General features: G+C 55.1%; 1 protein-coding gene and 2 long non-coding RNA genes across 5 annotated transcripts in view; all 3 read left to right on the top strand.

The window, feature by feature from the left end:
• Positions 1 to 570: 570 nt before the first annotated feature.
• The window catches only part of ACSF3 (acyl-CoA synthetase family member 3), a 55,801-nt gene continuing 34,310 nt past the window's right edge, over positions 571 to 22,061 (top strand). The window contains exons 1-6 of one of the 3 annotated variants that reach the window (XM_035336881.1): positions 571 to 669; positions 3,628 to 4,359; positions 5,728 to 5,883; positions 15,605 to 15,759; positions 16,249 to 16,394; positions 21,939 to 22,051. In XM_035336881.1, coding sequence (XP_035192772.1) covers positions 3,658 to 4,359; positions 5,728 to 5,883; positions 15,605 to 15,759; positions 16,249 to 16,394; positions 21,939 to 22,051 — 1,272 coding nt within the window. In that variant the 5' untranslated portion in view covers positions 571 to 669; positions 3,628 to 3,657. Of the gene's footprint in view, positions 670 to 801; positions 989 to 2,237; positions 2,355 to 3,627; positions 4,360 to 5,727; positions 5,884 to 15,604; positions 15,760 to 16,248; positions 16,395 to 21,938; positions 22,052 to 22,061 lie in introns of those variants that run through there. The other 2 variants (XM_035336882.1, XM_035336880.1) reach the window with 2 other exon arrangements.
• LOC118172769 lies at positions 6,986 to 8,957 on the top strand. Its single transcript, XR_004753853.1, has 2 exons — positions 6,986 to 7,955; positions 8,475 to 8,957. It is a non-coding gene; the product is annotated as an uncharacterized LOC118172769 (long non-coding RNA).
• LOC118172768 lies at positions 9,882 to 11,026 on the top strand. The gene is made up of 2 exons (XR_004753852.1): positions 9,882 to 10,239; positions 10,442 to 11,026. It is a non-coding gene; the product is annotated as an uncharacterized LOC118172768 (long non-coding RNA).

Genomic DNA, 22,061 nt, shown 5'->3' on the forward strand with positions numbered 1-22,061 from the left:
ATGGCGCCGTGCAGCAGGGCCGGAGCCACGCGGCGGGCAGGGAGCCGTGCAGCGGGGAAGGGGCTGTGCAAAAAGGAAGGACTGGTGTGGTGACAAGTGGTGTGGTGACGAGTGGTGTGGTGACGAGTGGTGTGGTGATGACTGCTGTGGTGACGGGGAGCCGAGCACCGGGAGCCGAGCAGCACGGCCGAGCCGCCGTCCCTGCTTCCGCTGCAGCCCCCGGGTGGAAACACACCTGGGGGTGGGCGGGGGTCGGCCCCGCTGCCCGCTGTGGCCCCGTTGGGCAGGGGAAGGCCCCCGGGGAGGGCCGCAAGGGCCCCGCCAACGCCGCCCCGTGCCCCTGCCCGGCTCCTGCTCCCCAGCCCCGGCCCTGGCGCGGCCTGCACAAAATGGCGCCTGCGGACCCTGATGTCACAGCCCCGCCATGACATCACGCCCCCCGTGGTGACGCTGCAGGGTGACGCGGTGCCGTCAGAGCCCCGCTGTGACGTCACCCCCGGGGGGGGGGGGTGGGGGCAAATCCCCCCAAAAAGGGGGCGGGGGGGGGGGGGGGGGGGGGGGCGGGGGGAACGTTTGTGGTGCGGAACGCGCGGGCCGCGTCGCGGTGTTTCCGCCGGGGCCCGTTCGTTACCGGACCGCTCCCCCGGGGCGCGGGGCCGCAGCCTCCAGGTGAGGCCTCGCTGGGGCTGCGGGGGGACGGGGGGGCACGGCCCGGTACTGCCCGGTACGGCCCGGCCCGGCCCGGCCCGGCCCCGCTCTGCGGCACAGGGCCCGGGGCTGGTCGGGGCCTGCGGGCGGGGGCGGACCGGCGCCGGTCGGGAGGAGGCTGCGGGCGCCGCGGAGCCGGTGGCGGGGCGTTAATGGCGTGGTAACGACCGCCCCGATCCCTGCCCGGGGCCTCCTGTGGGCCGAGGCTGGGCCCTGTGCTGGTCCTGGCCGTGTGTGGGGGGATTTCAGTCCCCCCTCTCTGCCCGTGGAGAACTGTGGGGCAAGGCGGGGGGGGGTTTCTCCCAGCGTGATGGAAAAGCTCGTCGGGGTGCAGGAGGCATAACGCGCTCCCCTCTCCAAGAAGACGCAGGCAGGGTCTGGGCTTTTGTTCCCAGCCCTGCCACCTCCAGAGCCTGGAGACCGCCACAGCTTCCAGCAGCGGCTGCACAGTGCCGTGAGCTCAGCACCCTGCCCTCACCTTTGAGGCTTTGGGGCTGAGCCCCAACTTCTTAAGGGCAGCAAACTCCCGTTTGCTGTGCTACAGCCACCCTCTGCCATCCGTGGCAGGCGCCTAATTCACGTATTCACGGCCAGGGAATGTTTCTGCTGCCGATTATCGCTGAGCAAGGAGAGGGAAGCAGGCCCGGTGCGACCCTGCTCACACCATCCCGAGCGCCTGTCGTTGTGCACACACACGCCGTCAGCACCACTTCTGCAAAGCCCCTAAATGCCCAGGCCCGGCTGAAGGTGCTGCCGTTTATTGTTCCATTAAATCTGGACTGGCGCTGCGGTGGAACAGGGATAATGCAATTTTTGGAAGCCGCCGTTCTGAAGCAGCAGCAGCTAACACCTGCTCTGGAGCCTGGCGAGGAAAAGCGAGCGTGCCAAGTGCACTTAGCTGCGCTGGCCTGGAGCACGGCGTGATCCTGGCAGGCGGTCACTTCCCATTAGTGCCCCTCTTAAACGTCCGGGACGCGAACGTCTCGCCAGCGAGCTGGCCCTGGGCACAGCTTGGGTGGAGGTGACTCGGTTGAGGTTTCAGGCGGTGTTCTCTATTTTATATTTTAGTCTCTGCAGAGAAATGGAAAGATGTCATGCTAGCTTTGTCATGACCTTTCTGTTTTTTTCCATCCTGGTGGTACAAGTCATGAGTGCACACGGTTAACACCCTCTGGGTTTGAAGCTTTTCCCCCCCACGTTTCCGCAGTAAATCACAAGTTTCTTCTGCAGAAGCAGAAATTGAGGTTGATATGCAAAAGAAAATACGTGCAGAGCAGTTTCCGATGGGAGAAATGTTCTGAACGTGGATGGGAGAGTCTGCGGGTCTCACGGCTACGTCTCTGCACAAGCAAACACTTGTTGCTGTCGGCATCCGAGCAGCCTGAGCTCAGCCGAGCTGCGCCCAGCTCTTCCCTGAGGAGCTGCTCGCTCTCGGAGTCCTTTTTGTTTCAGCTCCTCCCCATGGTGGGAAGCTGAGCTGGGAGGCCGTCTGAGCCGAGCCGTTCCACTCGCAGATATTTATCAAAATTTTATGAAAATCAAGTCACAATTGCCAGCATCAAGGAAGCACCATGTACTGTCACCAGGGCGTCCGTGGAAGGAGAAGCTGTCGTCCTTGGCTATTTCCTCGTAGCACCTCTCGAGAGGTACTTGAGTGGTGGAGTTTAATTGTAGCCATCGGACAAGCAATGGAGTAAAACCTCTGCTCCAGCCCTGCTTTTCCCCTTCTCTGCTCCCCTGCTGGTGGCGGTGACAGTCTCTGCATGGTGAGGATGTGTTAGATAAAATGAATTATTCTGCTTGCTCTGGGTGAGCCCCAGGCCCCGTGCAGAGGGTATTTGGGATTCTTCTAAGGCAGCTCCTCAGCCCTCTGTCACTCAGTAGCTTGATGCTATTGTGGACTTCTCCCTTTGAAAGGGAGGGGATGGTGAAAAGAGTGGTGAAGAGCAGGTGTCGAGCGCTTCTCCCCAGTTACACCACCTCTCACCAGCAGGTCGATGCCTCTGCACAAAGGCAGGACGCACAGCATTTGGGCCAGCCCGTCATCTTCCTGTGAGGAAGGCCTCTAAGAAAGATCAGCCTCTAATGGCACTGGTTCTCCTTCCAGTTCCCTTCTGGGGACTTTCCCCGTTGAGAAATCTTGCTGTGGCTCGGGGGCCAGGCTGGGTGCCTGCGTCAGGCTCCGGCTGGAGCTGGTGCCGTGGCTGAGCCTGTCCCGATGCTCATCCCGGCTCCGAGTGCCACGAGTCTTGCACTGTGAGCAGCGTGGTGACAAACCTGCAGCTGCTGCTTGCTGGGAACACCAGCTGCGTGGCGAGGGCTCCTGCTGCCCGGGACTTTAACCTCCTGGTTGGTCTGTTGGGTAAGAAAGCTCCCGAGCTGAAGCGGCGTTTGTGACGGATGAGCTGTCAGGGCCCGAGCGCTTGCCTGTTCCTCGGTGTGCTGCTGCATTTAGGGCAGCAGGTTTCCACTTGCTAGAACTGAGGAGGTGTGGATTTCATCTCTAGCCCTGTGCTGCTGCACTTGAGCCGGGCATTGGTTTACTAAAACGATGAAAAGTGCAAATTGAGAGCTGCTTAATCCCATAATTTTAATTTCTTTAAATGTTGGTCAAATTGAGTTGCAGCGGCACCTCAAGTAGCCACTATTCAGTGTCCTGATATCACTGATTGATGAAAACTGTTTCATAATTTAAGTTAAATCATTTATTGGGGATGTGGAGGCTGCGGAGGGACGGGTCTCTGCCTCCTGCTCCATCTGGGCAGGGCCTGGCACGCCGGGGATCCAGCAGGCTGAAGCAGAAGCATTAATAATACAGTGGGTATTATTCAGACGAAGGCTGCCACTTTTCCTCAGTGGGAATAAACCCCTGGGTAATTGCTGCTCATACTGATCTGTTCCTATAATTGCTTTCTGCAGAATCACTTCAAAACAAGCGCTGCTGGCAGGATGCTGGTCTCCCTGCTCTTCCCCCCGGCGAGCTGGCCCGTCCGACGCCTCGGCCGTGACTTGCAGCGGTGCCGGTGGTGGCTGCGTGGGCAGAAGGGGGCCGCCTGTCCCCACCGGGGCCTGCGAACCTCACGGGCAGCCGGCAGCCGTGACGCTGCCCCCGTCTTCACAAGGGCTTTGACTTTTGGTGATAAAATCGCCATTGTTGACCAACACGGTGAGCACACTTACAGGGACCTTTTCCGCCAGAGCCTGCGCCTGTCGCGGGAGATCTGTAGGGTCCTGGGGTGCTCCAGCAGAGACTTGAAGGAGGAGAGGATCTCATTTCTGTGCCCCAACGATGCCTCATACGTGGTTGCCCAGTGGGCTTCCTGGATGAGCGGAGGCATAGCAGTGCCCCTGTACAAGAAGCACCCCGTGCAGGAGCTGGAGTATGTGATCCAGGATTCGCAGAGCGCGCTGGTCATCGCAGCAGAGGAATACGCGGGGAAAATCGCCCCCAGTGCTGAGAAGCTGGGCGTCCCACTTCTGCCGCTTCCTAAGTCTGGTGGCGATGGATCTGCGAGTCACGCGGCGGTGGAAGACGTGCCCTTGGCGTCCTGTGCCTCGTGGAAAGACAGGGGAGCCATGATAATCTACACAAGTGGGACCACGGGGAGACCGAAGGGGGTCCTCAGCACCCACAAGAACGTGCAGGCCGTGGTGAGTGCTGCTTTCTGTCTGCAATGCTCACGCTGAGTTACAGAGGTCTGGGCCCCCACGGGTGATTTGGGGCTGTGAGGCACAAAACACCCGAGCGTGACCTAATTTCTGCACAGGGGCTGTGTCCTCAGAGTCCTTGACGCTTCTGGTGTGAGCACACCCAGCTTGGTGTCTGAGGCTCTGCCCCTGGTGCTGCAGCCTGGAGCAGGTCTCCCTCCTCTCCTGGAAAGCAGAAGGGGTGAGACCTGTTGTAGAAGGACTGCTTTCTTTGCCACTTTCTTTTCTTCCCTGTGACTGGGAAAGTACCTTTGCCCATAATTGGGATATAACTTAGCCCAGCGCAGCACAGTACCGTGTGAAGCCTGTGCATTATTTAGCTATATATCCCCAAGGCAAAAAAATCCATTAGCTCTCCGAGCCAAGAGGAATTAAAAGTTTGAACGAGCCTGCTGACTGCCTCACCACTTTGTTATCGCTGCCTGCAACAGATAGACTCATGCCATTAGGGAAAACGGGCAGGGAATACACCGGGCCTCACGGACACGTCCTCGAGCACAGACACTGCAGCGACGGGCGTGGTAGGAGAGCCTTGACGGATGGAGCCAGCGCTCGGCTATATCGGGCGAAGAATCCGTCCCCTCACAAATATGCTGATCATCTGGGGGGCAGCCGAAGTGAGAGCTGGCTTTTGTGCTGCCTGGCGGAGAGGCTGGAACCTGCTCCCTGCCCCGTGGGAGAGGGTTGGGAGTGACACGGCTGAATTCCACCGTTTGGATGCTTTTTTATTTTTAGAGAGCTGGAAATAAGCTCTCCAGTTGCTGATGGTGGGCTCTGAAGGACGTTGTTCTACCCAGAAGCGTGAGGCCTAACCCTTTAAAATGCCCTGTTACGAAGGGATAATTATCTAGACGTTTGATTTATTATTATTTTACTAACATGGAGCCTATTTTCTCCCTGAGACACTGATTTCCCTTACATGTGCTAGAAGAGCAATGCCATCAGTGTCCAAACCATGTCAGCTGAGCTCTAGAAAGCAGGTTTTTGGTTAATGTTTGTTTCTGCCATCTTTGGCTGTGCAGCAGCAGGCTAATAATTTTGTGGGTCCTACTTGAGCATTTACGCCTCACCTTTCTCAGTAGCAAGGAAGGCCACTGATGTAAATGAACACATAGAAAAGATGCAGCTGTTCCTCTGGTATTCTGCTTGTGGTGGTAATTTTGCTCCTGCTGACCCTAAAGAAGAGATTCCTGTGCCTAAGCCTTGGTCTGGGGTTTCTGTTTCTCCCACACGGGGGATCAAGGGTGTGGATACCCCGGGCTGTGAGAGGCTGTCCTGCCCTGACGCTGGCTTGTATGTCTTCTTCTGCAGACCATGGGGCTGGTTGAAAAATGGGAGTGGAAGAAGGAGGATGTTATTCTGCACGTGCTGCCTTTACATCATGTCCACGGGGTGATCAATAAGCTGCTCTGTCCTCTCTGGGTGGGAGCGACATGCATCATGTTACCCGAATTCAGCGCACAGATGGTAAGCCCGGAGGGATTGTGTTGGCTTTGAGATTCAGCAGCAAGACCCCACGCGCTGTAATTAGAGCGACTTCGGAAATAAGTTCCCAAACAACCCCAGCCTCTTTAGCTGCTGGCTGCATGCGGTTCAGAAACTGTTAAAAGCCGCTCTCAGTTGGATGCTCAGTCTGGGGTAAACGTGCTCTTTGGAGGTTACAAGTTGTCTGAGTGTGACATACGTAACGGTAACGCTGCGCTGCCCGGCCTCCATGTGCTGGGGGTCTCGGGTCGCGGGTGGGCACTTCTAGATACCCGCTAAGAGCCTCAGCACCTGGAACAGGGGTTGTTCATTTTCTAGCACCGAGATGAGAGGTGGAAATATGGGATTTTCCCTTGCGTGTTGGCACCGTGCTGCCTGGAGCTGTGCTGTTTGTTGGGTATTTCATTTTTAGTGGCTTGCGTTTTCCGTCCTCGGTGTTTAGTATTACATTACATGACAGCACGCGGGCTTTAGAATTCCTTGCAGCCCAGGTAAGAGAAATGCTAATACTTGTCACTGGCGTGGAAACATTGCTCTTCATCTGCAGAGGTACAAGTGTTAACAGATCTGTCATTTAGGCTCGGCAATAGAAGTGAGAGTTTGCGAATCGAGAGCTGCTTGCGGCTTTGAAGGAAAGGTGGCAGGAGGGAAGCCGCCCTTAGAAGCACGCCTGTACTGCACTGAATGTTGTTTTCCAGCTGAGGCAGGAAACTCCAGGCTTGGTGCTCTGCTGCTCTTCTGTTCCTCGCCCACGGTGGCAGAGAGCTGAGCTAAAGAGAGGATGAAGCGGGACTAGAAACCGGGCAGGAGAACAGCTTTTACAGCGACTGGCCCCGGGGATCTGGCGCTGCCCAGCTGTGTCTCCCGGTGCTGTTGGTGGTGAGAGGCGCTGGAGCTGGCCGTTTGCTCCGAGCTGAGCAGTGTCACAGGTGAGCAGTTGGGTTTTCAGCTGCTGGTGCCACCTCGCAGCAGAAGGGAAGCCTTTGTTGGTACAGAACTGCCTGGGAAAGCCAGAAGGGCTTGTGAGGCCTGTGCTTTGTGACTGAGCAGGCTGCTGTACCTGTTCGTGTTTATTCACGTGCCAGGCAGCCTGGTCGCACCAAAGGGACAAAGTGCAAGCGTGTAGGATACACCCAGAAGCCTTTGATGCTGCTCTACAGCGAGCCCGGGCTCTGATCTGAGCGACTGCAGGGCCACGTGATTCTTGGTTGCTTATTTCTGCCTCTCAGCGAAGCAACCACAGAAAAGGTCTGCTTCCCTTCTCGTTTCAAGACGGCCCTGACACCTGAAAACCCCGCTGCTGGCTGAGCACCGGTCCTTGTGAGGGGAGCAGCCCCGGGATCCCGGAGGGGCGGCTCTGCATTTCTGTTTTTTGAGGAGGATGCTGTTGTAGAGGAGGGCAGCGAGGTCTGGCAGCCCCAGCCAGTGCTCTCTCTTTGGTAGTCACCGCCACATTTACCTTCCCCCGTCTTGAGGGTGTCAGCCCAACAAGCGCTGTCCGTGCTCGCAGCCCGGGGTGCAGCAGAGAGGTGTCTGCCCTTCCAAAACCGGGGCTCAGAGCCTTGTCCAGCCCCTGTGATGCTCGGAGGCAGCTGGTGTGGTGGCGGAGGAGCGCGCCGATAGCCTGGAAGCAAAGCCAAGCCCTCTGGAGGGCGCGTTTCTCCACGTCCTGTGCCACCGGTGATGGATTGTCCCTTATACCCTTGTGTTTTTCTCCGCTCTCTCCCCCGACATCTGCACATCAATGAGCTGACGTTGAAGGATGGCTTCAGGTGCCGGGGAGCGGGATGCCCGCCTGCCGCCTCCGATCAAAGCATCTCCGCCGGACTCACAGCCAAGGGCGAGCGAGGACAGAGCTGGAGGGCTCCCGGCTGGCCCTGGGGGATGAACTTGGGCAGGGAGGGCGCAGGGTGTAAGCGCCCCTGCCGCAGCGTGCCGAGGGCTCCGCAGGACGTCATCTGCTTTTCTATTTTTTTATTCCCTTTATTTTTTCCGAGGGCCTCCCCTGGGAGCCGCAAGCGGTTTGATCGACACTACAAAGAAAGCACGCGAGGGTAAATAAGGCTTTCTTGTGGAGTTTAATGCGAGCTGCCTTTCAGTTCCAGTCTATTTTTGCCAGCTGTTTACAAAATGCCCTTTGCTGCCGAAATCGGCTTGCAGAAAGGCAGCGGAGTTTCAGTGGAGGATTTCGCAAAAGGAGCCCGAGTTCTGCTGTGTGCTTTTTTCTCTTCGTTGCACCTTGAGAAAGCAGCCAGTTATAGTGTGATATAAAGAAACCCGAACGGCAGCTAAAACACTTGACAGGCTGATCAAAACAAGGCTAGGAACTTACTCTCAACCTGCTGCAGACATATTTAGCCTTGAGTGATACTGGCATGGGTTCAAGAGAAACCGCAGCAGCATGCCCAATGTGTGTTTGGTTTCTAATCACTAACACTTCATTATACAAAATAAATACTTTATTATTACAGTGTTTATTAAATTACATAATTTGTGGCGTGCCTTATAGTCAGATACAGATGCCAGTCTGGTTTCGGTGGTGGTAACAGCGCTCTTTTTTTTTTTTTTCTCAGTCGGAAGGCATTGCGAGCCCCGGACCAAGGCTTGTGTGTCGTTCCCTGCAGTGCAGTGTTAGGAGGTGGCATCTTTCAGGCCCTCCCGGCTGCTTTTGGGAGCCGTCCAAGGAAAGGTTAAAAAGCAAGACTGCAGAATAACCCCCGTGTCCCGACCAACAGCCGCCCTCGTACTAAAACAGCACCTGATGTCCAAGGCTGCCTGCGAGCTATTGCCGAGGCCACGAGGGCTCATTAAAGTGTATTGAGATGCCTCGAGCGTGAAAGTTGCTGCATAAAATCAGATTCTTTTTATTAAATGAGGACATCCATTACTTTGCACTAGCTACTGTACATGTTATAATTCACTTTATAGCACCATCTGTTAGGACTGTCTTGCTTAAGCTTTTTGTAGCATCTTTTTATTGTAAGTTATTAAAAAATACGGCGGCATCTATTAATCATTTATTAATAAAGGGCTTTTAAATGGACCCTTAATTTCCAGCAGTTCCACACGTGGTGCACAAGTCCTCTGGTGCAGCTCGGGCTGCAGCGTGCCTCTGCTGGGTGCCCCCTGGGGCCGTGGGAGCAGCACCCAGTGCTCCCAGAGCGTGTCTGCTGCTCGGAAAGGGCAGCCCCGACCCCAGAATCACACAAAATCACAGAGCACGGCCACGTCTCTGCTGCTGTGGGCACGTGGACTGGCAGCAGGCAGGAGAGCGGCGTCTGAGAGCTCGTTCCTCCCAGCAGCTGTGTGGGGCAGAGGCAGCTCTGATGTTATTTTTGTTTTCGGCAAAGCGTGAGAACCGGGAGGGCAGAAATGTGCTTTGAAGCCAGAGCTGCAGCCTGAGCGGCCCTAAATGGTCCTCCCTCCCGTCAGAGCTGGCTTCCAGGCTTTTACTTCTCCAGCTGCACTGTGCTGTTTGCAGGCAGCCGGCGTTTCCCACTTTGAAACTCCTGCCTTTTTTTTTATGCAGGGCTAGCAAATTTAAAGACACTGATTTTTTTTTTTTTAAATTTATTTTTTTTGTGTATGTGGAAACTGGTGTCAGGAGGAGGAGGGAGGCTACTGATGTCTGTGCTGAAGGAATGGGTTCTCCACGAGCCCTCTGCCCAACAGAGGAGGCCCCTGAGCACACACCCTTCCTTGGAGGCCCCTCTGCAGTCGGGGTTTGCACCCGGCAGGCACCAGAGCACCCCTTTTCCAGGGATCCCCCCGCTCCCTTCCCCACACCAATTCGGTACGGCTGCGAAGGTCGAGCACCCCCGTGGTGTGACCGGTGCTTGGTGGAAATGTCACTGGGTGTGGGGAGGCAGACCCCAGGCTTGGACAACGGGAACGGCTTGTCTTTGCCTCGGACCACCTCAGGTCCTGCCCGGGCTCCCTAAGGGACGGACATTCAGCTGGGAAGGGCGGTCAGCAATTGGTGCTGGACACCCAGCTCCTGGTGGCTTTCAGTCTTCGGTGCAGGGGTGGAATAAAAATCTTCAAAACCACGACGGAAAAAAAGCATCCCCCAGTGAGCTTCTACAGACCTAAACTCTGCGAGACCTCGTGGAGGTGTGCGCTGCCCGTTGGGCTCTGCTGGGCAGGTTCTGAGCCGCCGCGTGCCTCCTGCCGGACCACAACCGTGGCCGTGCCCCGCAGCCGCTCGGCTGGTGAACATGCCGGCACGCAGATTTATCGCCCTGCCGTTCCAAGAGGGGCTGTTGGTTCGGTGCCAGCACCACGGCATGTCTGACTGAAGGCGCCTCCAAGGGTCAAGCCCTCTAAAAATCCTGTCCTGTTTTACGCTGTCACACGCGAAGCCACCGAAATCGTTGATCCTTCCCGTGAGGTCGGTTTGTGGGTGCGTCCCCCGCGGCACGGTCACACGCAGCAGCTCCTGCTGTGGGAGGGTGCTGCAGCCCCAGTGCCTGAGGCTTTGTGCTGTGTGTGGGGGTCACTGGAGCACTGGAGGGTTACGCGCTGCCTCGGACACCTGCAGACTTCCTCCTGAAGCCCAGCGGGTTGGTAAATCTGTGAGCAGAGTGCTGCCCCTCTGGCTGCTGCTCTCCGTGCCAGATTAGGGGAAGCCTCTCTGGGCTGCGCGGGGACATCACCGTCGCCTGCAGGGAGAAGCACACACCACAGCACTGAGCCTCTCCCCCGGATCTGTCACTTCTGCAAGTATCAGCCCTTCTGAGTTTATTTATATGAGTTTATTTTTAAAATAAAGGCAACGCCGAGCACAGGACGCCCATCTCCAGTGCCCGAGCACCGAAACGGTGGTGCTCTGGGTGCGCTGGGGGTTGCGTGTCCCCTCCCGTTCCAGCTGGAGAAAGGCAATTGTCTTTTCATCCATTAATCGGAGGCTCCAGAGGAGTAATTTTATTGCAGACTCAAAGAGGAGTCGGAGGAGGGAGGAGCGGGTCACTGGTGAACGGATTATGTTTGATCGCTTCTCGCAGACCTGGCTTTAAAAAGTTATAGTTTTTCTTCACGTCTCCCCAGATCCGCCGTCTGTCCTCAGCATCTGTTCCGGAGTAATGTCTTTTGATGTGTGTGGGGAAAAATAAAAAATGGAACCAGAGCCTGTCATATTTACTTACATTCCCGGGTCCCAGGGAAAGCACTTGCTCCTCTCAGTATGCCTACAGCGTAGCGAGGGTTTAAAAGCTTCAGACTGGAATGCAGCAGGGCCATCAAGCCGCGCTGATGAATAAATGATTAAAACCAGAGTCCTGCAGAGCGCAAACAGTTTGGGGTTATAACAAACAGGAGCTGAAGCCACCGAGGGCCCAGTTTCCCTTTGAAGAGGGGAACGTTTCCCGTTCTGCACGTTGCTCGTGCGCAGCCCGGGTGGCGGCGGCGGGGGGAAGGCAGAGCTCCCAGCGCTGCTCTCCGGGCTTCTGCCCGGGGGAAAGCGGTGTCGGATGGGGGTGTGCAGCCCTGCCTGCCCTCCCCTGTGGCCCTGCAGGCTGGTGGGGAGCTCTCTGCCCCCGGCATGGGTCCCGTGGATGTGGCTGGGGGCTGGCGGCAGCCCTGCCTCGCGGGCGGCGCTACCTGGGCGGCACGGATCGATGCGGGGCTCAGAGCCACCTCCCAGCTCCGAAGGGAGGCAAAGGGAGGCTTTAACCTTGCATTAGGGGTATTGTTACTCCTGAAAAGGTTTAAAAAAAATCCGATAACAACTGCAAATGATACCGTCATTTTACAGAAGAGGAGCTGCTGTAGGTGTCAATAGAGGTAGCAGCGCACGTTGTCTGTTATCTACTTGGGGTTGATGGGAAGATCCATGCTGAGAGTCTCTTTCCTTTCAGCTTTTAGGCATTTCTGCGTGCATCTCTGCCAGCTGAGATGGAGCCCTTCACCAGGCAAAGTCTGGCTGGATTTAGCACACGTTTTAATGGTCATGCATTGCCACCTTTCTTTTGCGTCAGGAGGTGCCCAGGTACTGACAGATTTGGTGCTTTCTGGCTAGTTTGTCCTTGCACATTTCCCCCTGAAGGCAAGGGCTCTGTAAAGGAAGAAAGGATTATTTTCTTCCTTTTCTGCCCTGCGTTTGCGGCTCTTCCTTCAGGGGGTGCTGGCAGATCTGGAGGCAGGTTTGGGAGGCTGCTGGAGGGAAGGGCGATCTCTTGGAGCAGCAGCTTGCCTGCTCCTCTGGCCTCACTCACCGTCATGCCATCTGTGTGCTGTAAGAAATACGTGGGAAAATCTTGCAGCTTCGCCTCACTGGGATTGTTTTGTACCCGCTGGTGTCATTTTCTCTCTCTTTTTTTTTTTTTTCTCATTTTTTTCTTTTTTTTTCATTTACTGATGGCAAAATCCCGCTGGCCCCGGCCCATGGAATTGCCCAGATATGCTTTTGTGCAGTGGGAGGGGAGGAAAATCAGGAATGCCAGGAGGCTCCTGGGAACAGAAGGTCCTCTGCTCCTTTGCTGGCTCAGGCAGCCCTGACCTGTGAGCCAACAGTGCTGTGTGCCCGCCGTGGGCTTTTGCTGCTGTTACTGCTGATGGGGAGCTAGTCCCCTTCTTGCAGTGAGAAACATTTTGTTTCTAGCCCTTGTTAACTATAAGAAGAGTTCTGGTCTGCTCCGCACCATCTCCTGAACGTCCTCCATCTGAAGGCTGGAGCTTCCCTTGTACATCAAGGCTATCTTGATGATTTTGAAGGCTCAGCGTGAGGCCGGAGGACTCTGCCAAGCTGCAGCCCCGGTCCCAGCCCCGCTGAGCTGTGCCCGGTCCCAGGCTGACGGGCTTCCAGCCGGAGCTGGCGCTTCCTTGCTCCCTGCCAGCAGGCAGAGCAGAGAGTATCAGGTGAGCAAAATAAAGCAGAGAGACGGGCTGCCAATATCCCGTCTGCAGGTGATGGATGTGGTGACAGTGACACGTAGGATAACAGAGAGGGAGAGATGGATCGCGCTGCTCCAGACCTGACAGCGTCGGAGGATGCCGCGTGCGGGGAGGGCAGAGCTGGCCTCTCGCTGGAGGCTGTCCAAGTCCCAGGCTTGATTGATTAGTCCCAGGTAACGAGGCTTTTCCCAGATCCTTCCCTTAAACCGTGAAGTTATAGTTATAAAACAGAAATAGCTGTTTCAGCTGGCTGGGCAATGACAAGCCCTCTGGACGCCTCCGGGTCTGCGGAGGGCTCGGGAGTGCCAGCTTTGTAGCGCGGCGTGGTGATTAGTGCCGTTAAAACACATGCTTGGGATCCAGATTTGGCTGAGCAGCAGCAGAACAGGTGGAGATGTTTGGCTGTCAGCAGATCGCCCCAGCAGCGGCTGGTGGCACAAATCCAAAGGCAGCTGCTTATCCTCAGGAAGGGGCTGTTGCTGGGGCGAGTCGGACTGACACAGAAGGAGCTGGTCCCATCGCTGGGGGGGGGGGTACAGAGGATTTTATCTGGGGCAGGAGCTGAGCAGATGTGCGAGGACAGGGGGTTCTGGGGTGCAGGAGAGGTCTGCTGTATTTTGGAGTGATGTTTTTGTGTGTGTGTGTGTTTTTTTCTTTTTTTTTTTTTCAATCCAAACGCATGCGAGATTAATTCTGCTGCGTGGCCAGGCAGCCTGGAAGGCTGCCCGCTCTCCCCACAGCTGCTCTGAGCTTCTGAAGGCAAATCACACGGTGAGGATCGAACAGCCCCGAGTGCCTGTCTCCCTTCAATTCCTTTGGCACGGTTCTGATCCCTGCTTGCCATCACCTGTCCCTCCCTGCCCGGGGCAAGGCGCTCAGGAACACCAGGGGGAGCGGAGCGGGTCCCCAGGTTCAGCCCCCGGCTTTGGAGACGTCTTTGTCCATGCTGCTGCCTCAGATATAAGAAGTACCGGGGGGTCTGAAGAGAAAAAACATCTTTGGGAAAAGAGGCTGGAAGGAATATAGCAGGCGTTACATCCTACTGAATGCAGTTTTGACTGTTCTGCTTTGCTTCAGGGGATGATTTGGGGAGGTGGGGTATTTTCAAGCCCACTGCCAGCACCGGCCACTCTCAGCTGTTCTCACACTCTGAAACGCGCTGCCTGGCACCAGCCCTCCGGGTTCCCAGAGCAAAGAAAGCAGCAGGCTTTGCTGCTGGAGGGGAGCTCAGGACCACAGCCCGGGGTGCTCTGCACGACAGAGCCCACAGCTCCCAGCTCAGTGTGTCTCCAAGAGATGTTCCCCTCTGGGCACGTCACCCCGTCAGTCTGGGCAAATTGCACCCTTCTTCTGCTTTCCCTGATGCCAAGCAGGGCTTACACCCCTCACGTCCCAGCTCCTGGGGCTCTGGAAGGGGATGGAGGTGCCCTTAGGTCACGGCCCTTTTTCCTGGTGGGTTCCCAACCCGTGCGTTTGGTCCCGCCGGAGGCTGGCTGGGCTGGGAGGCAGCAGGCGCTCCCCTCTTGGGTGGGATGGTGCCTTTGTTGGACGTGTCCTGCTGTATTAAGAACAACACCGTGGTGCTGGCGGCTTTCTGCAGGAGCTGATTGTTCTGAAGCAGCCAAGTGAGAGACGACGGGGAGAGAGGGCGCGCAGGGAGAGGAGGCGCCGGCGCGCTGGAGTAGAAAGCGATGAAATGGAGCCCGAGCGAGCAGGACGCAGGGGAAAGAAAGGGGCAGAGCGCACCAGCAGCCAGGGTGACAGCATGAAGGAGAAGCACTTGTTCACCTTCAATCAATTCAGGCTTTTTTTCCACTGCTGCACGCGCCTGTGTGCAGCTGAGCGTGCGCCGGGAGGGAGGGGAGAGGCGGCCGCGGTGTCAGGAGCGGTTAGGAAATACATTTGTCACCGGCGGGGCAGGAGCGGGGAGAAGAGAAGGAGGCAGCCGGCACCGAGGCTGAGTGGGCCGTAGCCTTTTATTTATTGATGGCTTTGCAGCGTTTCTGTCCTGGGGAGAGGTTACCTAGGGGGGAGAGGGACGGTGTGTGGAAGAAACGGGTCTAATTGCAATATTTATGCCCGCTCCCCGCTGCTGACTGCTCCCAGGTGGAGCTGCTCAGCCAGCACAGGGGCCAGGGGTCACTGGCTCATCATTCCTCTCCAGCAGAGCCGGCTCCTGGAATTTGACCCAGTTTATGGTTCCTGCAGGTTAACGGGAGCTGTAGCTGGAGAACTGTGGTCGTGCAGGGACCGTTCCCTTTGGGATGAGTGCGGTCAGTGGGGCAGCCACTGGGTCTTACCCATGGCTGCTGACGGCTGAGCTGAGCTCGCTGGGGGCACAGCTCCTGCCCCCCATCACCAGGAGGAGACCATTTCCACTGCAGCGGAGTCTCATGTCCACTCTTCGTCAGGGAGTGTCGCGACAGGACAAGGAGCATGGCTTTAGACTAAAAGGGGGGAGATTTAGATCGGATACAAGGAAGGAATGAGGGGCATGGAGGGTTGGGAGCTGTTGTTCTGGATGCCTGGCACAGACGTTTGTACTTGCCAGAATCCCCCTGGGTCAGAGGTTGGGCTGTTTCTGACCAGCCCAGGGTGGCTTTGCTGTGAACAAGTCTGTGCATCCCTGTACCCCAGTTTCCCTTTGCACCATAAAGGGGTCGTGGTGGGGCGCAGTGGATTGCTTGCAGAGCCCCTGCTTGTGAACCTCTTCAAAGGCGCTGAGGAGTTGGTGCTGACAGTGCCGACCATCACTTCCCTCTGCATTTTATATCAAGCTGTATTTTTATACATGTCTTTGCTTCCTTTCTAGGTTTGGAAGAAGTTCCTAAGCTCCCAAGCTCCCCGTGTCAGCGTCTTCATGGCAGTGCCCACCATCTACGCAAAGCTGATAGAGTATTACGACCAGCATTTCTCTCAGCCACAGGTCCAGGACTTTGTGCGCGCCTTTTGCCAGGAGAACATCAGGTAGGCGAGCGCCGCCCCTCCGCACCAGGCTGCTGGTGGCTGTCGTACCAGGGGATCTGCAAGTTTTCTTTTTGACTCCAGGCCGGTTGGAGTGCTTTAGTGTCTCTCTGAGAAAAACAGGGGTGACATCCTTTAATTATGAGCCACTTGTGCGTGATAAAACCAGGAGGGGTCTGCAAGCTTACTGTGTGTGTCACCCTACGTAACACAGAAGTAAGGGCTTCATCCCGCAAACCAAGCTTGTGCTGCAGCATCTCTTTTAGGAATCAGTCCCATCTAAGCTTAAAATCCATATCAGGGAATCTTCTATACGTGAGGAATATCTTGGGACTGGTTAAAGGCTTTGGGAACTTTAGTCTTAAGGTTTTATGTAGGAGTGTTCTTCACGTAGCCTTGTGTTCGAATGCAAATTCCCCAGAGCAAAGTTCATCTTGGATACTCTCCTGTATGGTGTCTTGGATGCTTTCTTATGTGGTGTTTCTTGTGCAGGTTGATGGTGTCGGGCTCTGCAGCCCTGCCTGTGCCTGTCCTGGAGAAGTGGAAGAGCATCACTGGGCACACGCTGCTGGAGAGGTATGGGATGACGGAGATTGGGATGGCGCTTTCTAACCCTTTGCATGGAGTCCGTGTCCCAGGTAGGAGTCTCAAGAGGGTGACTCTGTTCAGAGGTGTTTTGCTGTGAATTATTCACCACTTGTCATAATTCAGGAGTGGGCTATGGTGTGAACAATAGTGCTGGTAGAGGAGTTGGCACTGGGGAGCCAGGAGAGGCCGTGAGTGTGTGGGAAGCGGCTGGCAGCTTTCCCTGGGATTACTGCCCATGGTGCATTGGCAAAGCTGTGCGTGCAGAGCTCACAGAGGTGCACGCTGGCCCAACCAGCCAGGCCAGGTCTGTTCTAGAAGCAGAGCCCATACTGGATGCTCTATGATCTCCCAAGTCTTCGTGAGTTCAAGCACGGTGATGGGTCTGCGTCTTCAGCTTCTGCTTTGTGAAGTTGTGTCTGTGTGGGGTGTTGACACAGGGTTCTCCACAGAGCAGCTCATGTCCTACCAATCAGCACTGAACATTTAAAATAGGATGTCTGCTCACTCTTATTTTAGTGCAAGTTCCTTAACTCTTCAAGAATTAGAAATTGTCACACCTCGTTGTACACTCTGGCTCTGTTCTCTCCTTGTCTTCCCTCACTTCTCCTAGCTACACTTGGTGACTCCTCAATATCTGTAGTTTTATGTAACCTAGAAATAAATTGATCTAAAACATTAAAAATATAAAATGCCCCCACCCTCCCTTTGGTTAAAAACGTGGCCATCTGTCTGCCAAGCAACCCAGCCCACCACTATGCCACCTTCTCCTCCCCACATGCTGTCTGCACACGCATGGCACCATATGCATTGTTTTGGTCTCTGGTCTCTCAGGGGACTGTTGGTACCCAGGGAATGTCCTGAGCCTTGTGGCTTCCCGCAGCACCCCTGTCCTGACTGCTTGTGGCACCTGTGCCCCTGAAGGGATTGCAAAGGGAGAGGAGAAGCCACAGCTTCCCCCAGCACTGGCTCTGAACCCGAGAACAGCTTACAAACCGTGGTTTACTTCTGCAGAGTGACTGTAACGCTCCCACCCCAGCCCAGCCAGTGCTTCCTGCAGGCTGGAGAAGGAAGCACACAGCAGAACTCGATTCCTACCTGCACAACCTCTGAGCCCCATGCTGCAGGGTGATGGTGCGGTTTGAGATCATTCAAACGTCCCTGCAGCCCGGTTGTGTTTGCTTTTTCTTCATCCTTAGTAGGGGAAATGAGTAGAGGCTCCATAAATTTCTCAGGAGACAAAAGGAGAAAGGAAATAAGACTGAAGGTAGCATGGGCAAGACAGAAATGAAGGAAGGGCAGGAGCTTCTTTATTCTGGAGCTGGGTCTGTGTGCTCCCAAGCAGAGCCAGTGCGTAGTCTGTGGCAGTACTGGGTCTGCAGGGGAGCTGGGGGCAAATAATCTGATAGAGCTGCGAGCAGAGGGGCTGGGTATAAAGGCTGCCCTTCCTTCAGAAGGGAGAGAGAAGAATCTGACAAAGGTGTGGATCAGCCAAAGACCTTACAGGCAGAGGGCTATAATTGAATAGGCTTGATTAATTTATTTCAGGAATTGTCGGTTGGGAAGCAGATGGGTGAAGCTGAGGCATAATTTACCGGAGCTGTGAAAAGCTTTTGATATAGTACCCCATTAGAGACTAGGATGTAAGGTCACCAGGTACAGCAGAGTATCCAGTGTGAACGACTCAGCTGAGAAATACAGCAGTCGGCTGGGGACAGTGCCCGGAGCAGGAGGAACAGCGAGCTTACTGCAGAAAAAGACCTCAGACAGCACTGTTATGGGAACAGGTGCTAGGCAGGGGCTGACCGCAGCCCCACAAGCTGCCCAAAGCTTTATTTTAAAAAATTAATGCCATAAATGTGGCTAAGCTGCAGAGGACTCCTCGTCTGCAGCAGCCTGGTGGCCGCTCCTCTCCGCCAGCAGCTCGGGAGCTCACCGTGCGAGAGGCACGGTGCTGCTGGAGGCTGGGCTTCAGCAGCCGTCGGTGCCTTAAACCATGGCCCAGATAAAGGTGTCAGAGAGCAGATAATGAGATTGACGGGGATGACTGTGGACAACTCCAGAAATTAGTCTCAGAACGATGACACGGCCTGTCACCGGGTAGCCCAAGGAGTTAACGTGGCCGTGCTCAAAGTGCCTGTCCCAGCGGCGATCCATCCCAGCTTGCAGAGGCAGGTCTCGGGGTTAAAGCCATGGATCTCACCCTCGGAGAAGAAGTGATTTCTTCACGTCTTCTCATGGTCCTGCTCTGCTGCTTCATGAGCTCCTGCCTCCGAGGAGAGGTCCGGAGCCTCCCTTGCCCTCTTACACCCGCTCGGTGTGGCTGGGGAAGGGCAGAGGCCTCAGCGCCCGCCTGCGTCCCCACGGGACAACGGGGCACTACCGGAGCGCAGATCTGAAGGAGCAGGGGAGGGTGGGAGCCTTTAATTTCCAAAAGAAGAAAAGATGAAAGATTCGAAAGATAAATGTTTGCTTGTATACGGTTAAAACCCTGCTTAAAATGCCTCTGTTTTCACCAGCTCTCATTCTAATCCCCCTGGTGCTGTTACTGTGAAGGGAGATGAATAATTCATGGACAGAGAATGCCTCGCTGGGCCTAATCACCACTTTAATTGGAGGTTTAGATCAGAGGCGGCTAATAGCTCCTACAGCGGGGACTCCGTGTATTGTTGACAGTGAGATCGTTGAGTGCCTTATCGTTGGCCTGTTTCAATTCTCCCAGGACACCGCCGCACATAACAGCATCGAGGTCCCCCGATACCGAAGGACACAGACCGCAGGGCCAATTAAATTTATCTGGGAAGGGCTGACAACTTTTTTAAACAGAGGAGAGCCGGTGGAAGAATAATAGTGTCACTCCTTGCTGACTGCAGCCTGTCGGAGGCTGGCTGAGCTGACACCGTGGGCACGCTGCCAGCATTTCTTAACATTCGGGAGCGCGCAAATTGGAGAGAGCTGGAAGGGCAGGGGGAGGGAGCGAGGGGAGAAAGCAGGGATTTCTCCCCAGTTCCACCCCTGAGTTGTGGCTGGTGACAAAAGGAAGGCAGGGCTGAGTTCTGACCCCGTTCTGATTCAGGTCTCGGGAAAGACAGGAGCTCTGGGGCTGTGCCTTTGGGACCTGCTCAGCCAAGCACCGACCTGTTGGAGTCAGCATGGTGTGTGTTTTAAGGTGTCAGAGGGCTTGAGAGGCTCTAGTCGTTGCCTTTGCACACATTTTATTAATACTGTCAGGCTCATGTAGTTCTAGTCAGTGCTGTGAGCATTTTCAGCCTTTACAGATGTCAATTTCCAAGTTTGTCATTTTTCCTAACTACCGAAAAGACTTCTCCAGACAGAACATAAGGAAACAGCTCCCCACAAGGGGCTTATTTTACATGTTGGTTTTACTTTAGCCAAATAAGAAATAAATTGATGGAGCTGTACTTGTCAATGTGATCCAAAGCACTGTGTTGTGTGGGGGATATGTCGACTTCTCTGTGGCTTCAGATTTATCTGAAAGCGTTGGCTGATGTTTGATGTTTGATTCTCAAAGACCAAGACCAGAAGTGGTCACTGGTCGTTTAGCAGTGCTGCCCATTGCCTTTCTGCACTGAGGAGGATAGCTGCATACAGCGAAGAAGCATGCTGCAGGAAGGCATCGACCTGATGATTTGAAGGCTTCCAGAGCTGGCGAATCTGTGGCAGTTCACTGCTCTGGTTATTGCTCCCCTCCATGTGCCTTGTAAGCCTGACTTCATTTACTTGCCGCGTCTGCCTGCTGTCCCTTGCCGTGTCTTTCAGCTAGGGTTGAGGCTGTCAGCACAAGGTATTTTTCACACTGGAGAAAATGTTCCCATAGAATTCTAGGAGGTGGCTCTGGCAAGCTCGACGTGCAAACATTTGGCTCGTTTTCCATGAATTATAACTTGCTTGGAGTCGTCCTGGAGTCTCATGGCGGGTACCAGACTCTGTTTAAAATACATAAATACCTCTCCAAGGCACCTCAGGTGGCACTTAACTCCTGGTGAGAAGAATGTAGCCCACTCTCCCTCCCTGCTCTGCTGCAGTTGCCTGTCTTGGGCTTTTGGCAGCGAGTCTGGCCGTGCTAGAGCAGCCTGAGTGAGGCTCACGGCAGGAGGAGGACCCGGCCACCCGTGTTAGCTGACCTACATGCCGAAGGCAAGCTCAAGCTGAACAGACACACATCACGGAACTGCCATGTAGCTTCTGTTTATTTCTTGCCAGATTTGCTAATTGTTAGGGTAGTTTCACTGCAATAAAATCTCACTCCCTCATAGCCCATCTGCTCTTAGCTGATCCTGCAGGGATGCCATAAATCTGGGCTACGACGACACATCTATTTCCATGGCAACTGACCAATGTAGCAAACACTAAACCGTGATGTCAGACACCAGACCTCTGGGGCTTGAATGGGAGAATGAGACCAGGACATGGAAAATGCCCCGTGAGCCCAAATGCCTGAAATGCAGTTAACAAGGGGCAGGCAGTGCCGGGCTCCGGGTCCTGCTCACCTTGCTCTAGGGATATCCCAGCTACACTGCGTTGGGCTGAGGGTGCTGCCTGATGAGCAGAGCTAGAAAGCACCACCAGCTGGACGCTCTCCAGGTGGAAACACTGATCATCTCAAAATAAAGAGCAGGCTTCCCAGTTTAACCTGCCCAGTCCTCCCAAGCCACAGGCTGCTTGGTGCTGATGCTCTGTGCCCGGTGAGTTTGCACACTCATCCCTGAGCTCACAGGGATGAATGCCGTGAGCCTCATCTTGCCTCGAGAGCCACCTTGTGCCATTGAGATGCGGAGTGAAGCCTGCTGAGCCAGCAGATGCCCAAGACTCATGGTTAATGCTGTGCCTGGAGCCTCCTGGCAGACAGACCCTTGGGCTGAGTTTTCAGATGCCTACTATGAAGAGCATACATGAAAGCAAGGGTAGAAGCCCTGCAGGCTGCAGGTTTGGGAGCCTGTGGTCACAGGACTTCTTGGAGCTTAATAGCAGTTGTTTGTGCTACCATGTCAGATACCCTGGCTTTGAAAATTGAACCCAGTAGAGGAATGTGGTGGTTTTGCTCTCTGCTTTCTTCCTGTGATGTTTTCTATACAGTGTATTGATGTCTTGTAAAACTGAGATAATCCCTTGCAATTCTTACACTGGCCTTTGCCTTCTCTGTCAGGTCCAGGCTATAGAGAAGCAGTGAGCCACTGTAGTAATCATTGTGTTCTTTTCTTTTCTCATCCTTGTGTAGGTTTCTTGGTGCCTTTTTTTTTTTTTTTTTAAAGACAGCTTCATTACTGAGCTACGAAGCTGTGCTGATGTCTTCAAAGACTGGCCAAGAGAGACTGTTCAGGTCTGGAGACACATTTGTTTTCCTAGGCATTTCCAGCACTGCCTGCTCAGCGAACAGAGTATTGCAGCACCGTGACATTTGCATGCAGACATACGACGTGATCGAAGCCTTCCTGAAGGGTAACCCCCTGCTAGGAAGTTCTTCAGTGCCAGCGCAGGCTGCAGATGCCAAGGATAGAAGAGCAGCTGCTCTTTTGCATCCTTTTTGTTCCCCGGGGGCCGTCCACTGCTTCACTCGTGTTCCGTTTCCTTCACAGGTTCTGTGGGGACCCCGCTGCCAGGGGTGGAGGTGTGCATTGCCACCGAGACTTTGAGGGGCGGTGGCCGCTCCTACACCGTCCACGCTCGGGGAGATGAAGACGGCACACAGGTAGTGCTCA

The sequence above is a fragment of the Oxyura jamaicensis genome, chromosome 11 (assembly GCF_011077185.1).
Source record: "Oxyura jamaicensis isolate SHBP4307 breed ruddy duck chromosome 11, BPBGC_Ojam_1.0, whole genome shotgun sequence".
NCBI lineage: Eukaryota > Metazoa > Chordata > Aves > Anseriformes > Anatidae > Oxyura > Oxyura jamaicensis.